The 8,811-nt window shown below is 47.2% G+C and overlaps 1 protein-coding gene across 3 annotated transcripts in view; it reads right to left on the reverse strand.

Annotated features, from left to right (window-relative positions):
* Positions 1–4,804, reverse strand: part of ASXL1 (ASXL transcriptional regulator 1) — a 74,124-nt gene extending 69,320 nt beyond the window's left edge. For 2 of the 3 annotated variants that reach the window (XM_053200100.1, XM_027069831.2), the window contains exon 1: positions 4,254–4,804. In XM_053200100.1, coding sequence (XP_053056075.1) covers positions 4,254–4,310 — 57 coding nt within the window. In that variant the 5' untranslated portion in view covers positions 4,311–4,804. Of the gene's footprint in view, positions 1–3,838; positions 4,033–4,253 lie in introns of those variants that run through there. The other variant, XM_053200098.1, reaches the window with a different exon arrangement.
* Positions 4,805–8,811: the final 4,007 nt, after the last annotated feature.

The following is an 8,811-nucleotide window of genomic DNA, read 5'->3' on the forward strand; positions in this document are numbered from 1 at the left end:
CCCACTTTCCTCAAATGCATTCTTCCTTCTCTGCCATCCTTCACTTAACAAATACACGAAATATTTACTTGTGCCAGGGACAATTCTAGGAATTCAACATAAATAAGACCAAATCCCAGCTACCTGCTATAGTCTGAGGTCAACCCTACAAAACAAACCTGCCCTCATCACTTTCCCACCTTAAACTCCTTCAAAAGCAACCTAATCATATATAGGAAAAGCTGAAGCTTCTGAAGAGTTCACCACCTCACTGGAAAAGCACAGGCTATATAGAACCAGACGGACCCGGATTCAAATTCTTGCCTGCTAAACTTGGGCACCTTATCTACCCAACTTGAGCCTAAATTCCCTCACTTGTGATGGAAGGATACTGATGTCTTCCCGTAAGAGTTGTTAAACAGATTAGAGATAATGGAAGTAAGTGCCTATGGTGCCTGGCACACGAGGTCCTCAGAATCCGGTGCCTGCCTGTCTCTCTACCTCACTGCCAAACTGATAATCCACAAGCTTCACGTTCCAACAACTGTGTGTAGTTCTACCCAATTCCCACACTCTCCACCCTGTGCACAAGCACATGTGCGAGCGCACACACACGACTGCTATTTCTTGTCACTAGCTCCTGCTAACATCATCTGTGATGGCCCTAACTTCCGCTCACCCTTCAAGATTCAGTTTGGAAAGCACCTTCCTCCAGGAAGCCTTCTCTGATCCCTGCCAAGCAGAGTTAAATGTCTGCTTTCAGTGTCCTCCTAGTCCACAACACATAATTTACCTTCCAAAGTAGGGCACTTGTGAGTGAAAGAGAGAAAGTAGGCATAATTATGCCTGGACAATAAGCATGAACCAGGATGTCTGTTTATCATTTGTACATCTACAATGGCACTTAGCAAGTAGTAAAATGCTACTCATGGGTCTAGACCTTCTCCACTCCCAGAAGACCATAAGCTCCTCAAGGGCAAACCTTATTCACCTCTGTATTCTAAGAACCTGACTAAGAGCCAAGTTAAGCAGTGCTGACTTGAACAAATCCACAACAAACCCTGGTTACAAGCTACTAACGCTCACTGCCACAGGTATCACTTCTTTGATACTAAATGTGAGTTGAGCTAGTCAATTTCTGTACCATAATTTTTTTTAAAAAGAAGCATGACTCTGAAAAATCAGTTACCAATTATTTAAGCAACAGTCAGGATGAGCCTGAGAATCTGAGAGAAAACAAAATCTCTAAAAGGAAGTTACATCAAAAGATACAAAGTATTCACTTTTATTATAATTGTATATGCCTCCAGCTTTTAGTACCAGAACAATTCAGCAGTGTTCTATTCCTAGTCTCTTTCTAGCACACTTTAAAAAAAAAAGTATCTCTTCTCCTACTTCAAAGAGAAAAAAAAAATGTTTGATGTAAGAATGGTCAGTCATGAATCAAAGTGAAAGATAAAGCGTACAATGAAGAGTGTCTCAAAGCCAGGGAGAATCCATTTAAGGACATTCAATTTAAAGGGAAATCCCCTTGGCTATTTCTCCCAAACAAATTGTTCCTAACAAGCAAGAGGATTTACACTATCCAACCCTCTAAAGTCTACCTCTTATATCTAGAAAAGACAATACTACAGAATGTTTCAAAGAGGAGTATCTACTTCTCAACAACATAACTAACATCTGCAAAAATCAATCTCTTGAGGTATACTACCCTACTGAACTTCTCCAGGAGTCTCTTCTTTCCTACCCAAATAGTTTTTAAAAGAGTTCCCAGTATCACTCTAGCCACGAATCTAATCAAGGTCAGGAGCAATATGAAACCGCCCCAAAGCAAGTGCCTCTGATTGCCATGGCAAGCAGTCCAAATTCACCTGTCCAAAGAGTAGATTTAATCAACCTCCCTACCCTTACAGCTTTCTCTAGTCAAGATGCTCTATGTCCAGCATAAGCTCTCACAAACTCTCTAGCACTCCAGGTTGCAAAAATTTTCTTTACATGGGGAGAGAACGCTAAAAAGTTACTCCTCACCCACCAAGTGGTCCCATCCAAAGGGATAGAAAATTCTAACAGAAAAACAATACAGATATGCACAATTATGCACCATGTTTCCAAAAGTCCTCTTTCACATGTTCAAGGGCACTACAAAGTAATTCCCACTCATATTATTCTTTAACGAAGAGCCATAAAACAAAAAGAGAACAAAAAGAGAAAGAACTTGGATAATCTGGCATGCGGTTGAGCCAATTAAAACAGAAGCAGCAATCTGGATACTGGAGTTCAGATCACATCACAGTTAAGTTCAAGAACCTAAAGAGGCTTAACAGAATAGTGGACCCCAAGTTCCTGAAGTCTTTCATCTAGTAAGAGCCAACAGAGCTTTGAGACAAACTTTAAAATTCCATCAGAACATAAATAACACAGGATTTAAAGGTACTTTCACCTACCTCTAACAAGTAACTCTGGCAAGCAAATCTCCTCTTGGTGCCCAGAGTCATAAACACCTACATAACAGGGACTCGGAGGAGAATTCCAATGAACACGCAAGAGTCAACCTCGAGGAGAAAGAGAGCAAGCACATCCTTTGGCTCTCCCCGACTCTCCTTCAGGCCTAAATTTGTTTCCAAGTGAAGCAACACTGGAGAAATCCTAAAATTTCCAAGAGATCTCAAAGCCAGCCACAGCTTTCAATTTTGACCAAATCAAAAAAATATTTATGAACTTCAAAATCTCCAATTTTCACATGCCAAACCAAAACAAATTAACTGAAGCATGAAACTTGAGCACACAAACAACTGCTATTTCTGTTCACTGGGCAACAAGTGCCTGGGGAAGACAATCAGGAACACCAGTGAAAATTCTCTTATAAACCCAACAGCTTTAGTTCTTGTAAGTCAGTAACTGAGTTTCATACACCCCAGGTAAGAAAAAGGCGTACCTACCACAGACCTGTAACAATACTCAACACACAGCCATCTCTGTCTGCACAACACCTTTGAGGCAGAAACCTCACTTCCCAAAATAAAGCAAAAGACTACAAGATGAAGCTTCATTCACCATTAAAAAGTCAATTGTAGTAATTACGTATCAACTACAGGGTGCCAAGAGGAATGTATGCTATCCACACTATAACCCTGCTATGTGACACTTGAGGAAGTGACATCTCTGGGAGAAGTATGAACTATTACTATTGTCATCCGAAAGATTTTATGAGAACACGTCTCACAGTATCTCAGCTTTGTGGGTGCAAATCCAAAAGGACGGTATTTCACTTACAAGTCCTCTGACGCTGTGAAAAAACTCACAACCCTCCTCACCAGGCAGCTTCCAACACTCAAATTACTCTCTCCTTTGCTAAGTTCTCAGCGAGCAGTATCTTCAAACAGAGGTACTTGGTCTTTGTCCAACACTTCATGTCTACATGCACCAGTACGCTAAGGAGTGGACTCACACATACATTCTTTGCAAAGTAGAGGCACTCTGTGCACAGTGCCTATCTAGCTCCAGTCTGGCTTAGGAAGTAAAACACTCTAGTCAGCGTTTCTCAAAGTGTGGTCCGGGGCCACCTGCATTACAGGCAACACAGGAACCTGGTTAAAATGAAGACACTCAGACTCTACTCCGGAACCTCGGACTCAGAGGATCTTAAGTAGGGCCCTAGGACGAGCATTCCTAAAAACCTCCCAGATGTCCAAGACGCTAAAGTTTGAGAACCACTACTCTAAGGTTCCCGCAGGGAGTAAGCACTTGCTTCCCTCCACACACCTGGTTTAGATTGGGAAGGCTCAAAATGCCACTCGCGTCCTCAAAATTGGGGGTGTTTTCCCACCCCTGGAGTCAAACGCACCACCCCATTGCCCACCAGGAAGCGAGGGAGGAGCTTCCGACCCTTCCCGGAAACCTAACTCCCCCGAGTGCGTAAACGAAGCTGCCCCAGACCCCCAGACGCTGCCAAATAGTGGGGGAGGGGAGGAAGGGGAGGCTGGGGCCCCGCCGCCCAGAGGGGGAGGAGTCGGCCTGCCAGCTCGCCCCTCCGCAGGAATTTAAGGGGTGGGGGGAGCCGCAGAAAAAGGCGCCACATCCAACCGGCGGGGGACCTCTCCCCACCCAACGCCGGGCGGTTGGGGGGGGGGGGAGGGGGTCCCGTTCCTAGAGAATTGGTGGCCCCGCCCCCTCCTGCAGTGGGCAGGGCTTCGCCCCTCCCCCTCCCGGTGGAGGGGGCTCGGCGAGCCCACCCCCCGCGTCCCCCACTGAACCCCCTCGGCGACCCGCCTCACCAGGCGCGCGGCCTCGGCCCACGTGCGCTCCTTCTTCCTCTTCTGTTTGTCCTTCATCCTCCTCCTCGCCGGCGGCGGCGGCGGCGGCTCCACGCGGGACCTCCGGGCGGGGCGGGTGGCGGCGGCGCGGGGCTGGGGCACCGACGGCGGCGGGGGGCGCGTGGCGGCGGCGGCGCGCGAGGACTCGGGTGCGGCCGGGCAGAGGGGGCGGGCGTGCGGGGACCGGCTGGCGCGAGACCCGGCGCGAGGGCGGCGATGGGGGAGGGGTGGCAGCGGCTCCACGCGCCCGCGCTGCGTCAGTCGCCCACGGCGGCGGCGGCGGCGGCGGCGGCGGCGGCGGCGGCAGCAGCCCCGCGATCGCTAAGGAATGCGGCGGCTCCGCATAACCACGGGGTCAGAGGTCACGGCTCCAGCCTCCGCTTTCCCGCTCTGCTGAGGAGCCGAGACAGGACTGCCGGCGGGGCGGGAAAGCGAGACGCGGCTTTCCCTTCGGCGCCCGGGTGTGTGCGTGTCTGCCGTGGGTGTGTGTGTGTGTGAGTGTGTGTGAAGAGTGAGGAGGGGGAGTGTGGGGTTTTTTTTTTTTTGAACAAAAACAAACCGAAAAGGCGGCTGGGAACTGTAGTCCCGACTGCCTCTCTGGCCTCCCCGGCTCCGGAAGAATATGGCTGCATGAAGCGCTTGGACCACACTTCCCGGCGTACCTCTCGCGGCCCGTCTTTTCCGCCCTCCCCTCCCTTCCTCCGCCTCGCGCAAACCTCGGTAAAGAAGGGGGACGGGCAGTCGTTCGGGGAAGAGACTGGGCGGAGTCTCGCGAGGTGCGGGAACTGGATGCGAGCCTGAGGCATTCTGGGAGGCAATGCTGGGAAGGGGCGGTGGCTGGGCTCCCCTGCTACACTTAACCCCTTCGGCGCTTCTCGCCTCCGGGCCCCCGGGCGGTTAAGGGTGAGGATGGAGAACTGGTAGCTCGACTCCCAGGGCCCACTTTATGCCTCTCCCCGCCTAAACGGTTCTCACTGACACTTCAAAAAGATGACAAGGGGCAGGACTTTCCCTTTTGGTCCTTCCCTGAATGACTCACTGCCGCATAATAATGAGACAATGAGACACTCATACCAGTAAAACGGTTATTCCACGCTTGATGGACCTAAACAGTTCCCCATTTCCTCCTCTGCTCTCATGCCCCTAATGCCGCTATGTGTTTGCAGAAGCTATATTTGCAGAAGCTGCACCCGCAGCCTAGGATGTTACCACTTGGTGAACTTCGTGATAATGAGGGGTAAAGAACTTGGACTTTGGGGCCATACTGACCGCAATGCACTTGAGGCCTTCTTAGAGGCAGTACCCTGGAGAGAACACAGGCCCTGGAGTCAAAAGTAGACACTCCTACGCTGGAATTCTGGCTAGGTCACTACCTGGGTATCGACCTAAAAGTAGGGGCTCAACCTCTCTGAGCTTCAAATTTTCTAATCTACAACATTAGTCTAATAATACCTCAGAGCACTATTGGGATTAAAATGAGCATAAAACACATGGCATTTGGGAAGGTGTGAAGGGAGACTTCCATGTAATTTGACTCCTAGCATAGAGCAAGTGTTTAATAATTAGTACACGCTGAGAGACAGTGGGCAATGTATGTAGCCTCTCTGAGCCTTGGTTGCTGAATATGAAATGAAATTTGGTTCAGAGTGCCCAGCACATAGGGTTTTTGTACCTGTTTGTCCGGAAACGTTCCTAAAATCAGTCCTAAACTGGATTAATGAGCAGCCAGGCCTTAAATATTAGGAAGGCGGGGTCAATGGCCACAATTTGAAAGGTTTCCCTGGGTAACGAAATAACCTTCCATCCCCTGATGTTAGCACATGGGAGAGCCGGTGCTAAGAGGCACCACAGAATTCAGTGCTTCTGCTTTAATGCTCCTCACACAGAAGATGTTCGTGTCCAATAAACGAAATACTGCAAAGGGAATAGACTATAGAAGGTCAAATGAAATCTCTCCCCTTCTTACTTCACCCCAAGAAGGGGACAAGGAAGAACAAACCCCTACCACCACCACCAAAAAATTGTTCGACCTGATTTTTTTTCAACAAAGTTTTGTTGTTGTTGTTGTTGTTGTTTTTTTATCTACAGCTGATACAGTAACCTTTGACAAGTCATTTGACTTGTTTCAAATGTTTTCTTCTTGAGTAGCTTCGCCCTCCTTTGATCTCCAAGGAGTAACTAGAGAAGATGCACTCTAAGATTTACATGTTTAGGGGCGCCTGGGTGGCTCGGTTGAGCATCCGACTCTTGATATCAGCCCAGGTCATGGTGGTTCATGAGTTCAAACCCCCCTTCGGGCTCTGTGCGGACAGTGTGGAGCCTGCCTGGGATTCTCTCTCTCTCTCTCTCTCTCTCTCTCTCTCTCTCTCTCTCTCTCCTTCTCCCCTGCTCATGCTTTCTCTATCTCTCTCTCTCAAAATAAATAAACTTTAAAAATCATTAAAAACATAAAATTTACATGTTTATCACAGGCCCTGTGGTAGGCAGAATAATGCCTACCCCAACACACAACCCCCAAACTCTCTATGCCCTGGTCCCGGGCCCCTGTGAATATGCTACATTCCACCACAAAATTGACTTTGAAGATAGAATTGAGGACTGGAAAACAACAAGATTACCCCAGAGTATTTGGGTGAGTCCAGTGTAATCACACATACCCTTAAAAGCAGAAGGCAGAAGAGATGCTTTGGAAAGATGAGGCAGGAGAGGAATCAGATTTGAAGCTTGAGAGAACTCAACCCAGTGTTGCTGCCTTTAAAGGGGGCCATGAGCTAGGGAATGTAGGCAGCCTCTAGAAGCTAAGAACAAGTCCTGCCAGCAAGTAACAGGACCTCAATCCTATAAGGTCATGGAACAGAATTCTCACAACCTGAATAAGCTCGCAAGCAGTAACCCCCTCTTGCCAAATCTGCAGAAAGGAATGTAGTTCTGCCAACATCTCAATTTTAGCTGTATCAGAGAACCTACCGAACCACACTATGTACAGACTTCTGGCCCACAGAAAGCATGAGATATAAATGAATGTTGTTTTAAGCCACTAAACCTGTGGTAACTTCTTACAGTGACCAAAAAAAAAAAAAAAAAAAAAAGCTAATACACTGGAAATGACTTTAATTCTTTCAGCCAATACTGACTGGCTCCACATTTCGGTCAAGCCACGGGGGGAATCCAGATGTGACTATTTCAAGGTCTCTGCCCTTACAGAATTAAACAGAAACTGATGGCATCATAGTTAAGTGTGAAAAGAGTACGTTCAGAGGACTATGAAATACTGTGTTGAAAATGGACGTGAGTCACTAAACCTTAAGTAGCTGTGATTTTTTTTTTTTTAAAGCAAATAAGACTCACGTTTATTCTGTTGTCAGAAGCACCAAAAAACAACCTATACATTTTGGTTTTGGTGTGTGTGTTTTCCATTTTATAACACTGCTTTTATTACAAATCAGCTTTTAAGTCAACACAGGTGCCACAGGGCAGTGTAAGATAAACAGGACTGTATTCAACCCTGCTCTGTTTGGGGATGAGTCACTGTTTTCGAACTGCACAGTTACAAGCAAAGCACACATTCAGGAATTTGAATAACACACAGCACCAGCAGACTCAGGAACTCCCAAAAGGACACCCCTCAACCGCACTGTGAGATAATGCATTGCCATGAGCTTTGGACATCAGCTGGCCTGGGTCTGAATCTTCTTTTGCAGTTCCTCTCTAGCTGACTGGCTTTGGTCAAGTTCTGAAACTTCTCATTAACTCAAAAGGTGGAATTGGGATTAAATAGGATCTTTCTCTTTTTTTTTTTTTTTAATTTTTTTTAGCGTTTATCTACTCTTGAGAGAGAGACGGAGCATGAGGGAGGGAGGGGCAGAGAGAGAGAGGGAGACACAGAATCCGAAGCAGGCTCCAGGCTCTGAGCTGTCCGCACAGAGCCTGATGTGGGGCTTGAACTCACACACCACAAGATCATGACCTGAGCCCAAAATCGGACGCTTAACCAACTGAGCCACCCAGGTGCCCCTAAATAGGATCTTTCTAAAGTGAATTGCACACAGGAGACTCACTAAATGCCAGCTCTCTTTGCCTCACAAAAGCTTTAGAGCCTGAAGTATAAAAAGTGCCTCCTTTTTATACTTCAGTGAACTAAGCTCTGGAACAGTTTTCCACTCAAACAAACATTCTCTCCCAGTAATTCTGTCCCTATTCTCAAATGAAGTTGAGGTTCAGAGGTCAAATTACCTCTGCTAGGTTCCAGATGATTAAGTGAGACCCCATTTACTAAACTTCCAGAGTAACAGATGATCAGCAAATGTGTCTCTCTCCTGGTTCCTCCCACATTTCACTTATTTGTATGACTTTTGGTTTACTGTCTGTATTCTTAGCGTCTTCTTGGGTCCATCATCACTCCCCCAACATCTGGCACAGTCTTGGCACATGGTAGGCACTCAGTCTGTTGAATAAATGACCTTACTCGATAATTACTTTATTGGACAAAATCCCTGAGGATTAATTTCCCACTGAACTA

Source organism: Acinonyx jubatus, chromosome A3 (genome assembly GCF_027475565.1).
Source record: "Acinonyx jubatus isolate Ajub_Pintada_27869175 chromosome A3, VMU_Ajub_asm_v1.0, whole genome shotgun sequence".
In the NCBI taxonomy this organism is placed as follows: Eukaryota; Metazoa; Chordata; class Mammalia; order Carnivora; family Felidae; genus Acinonyx; species Acinonyx jubatus.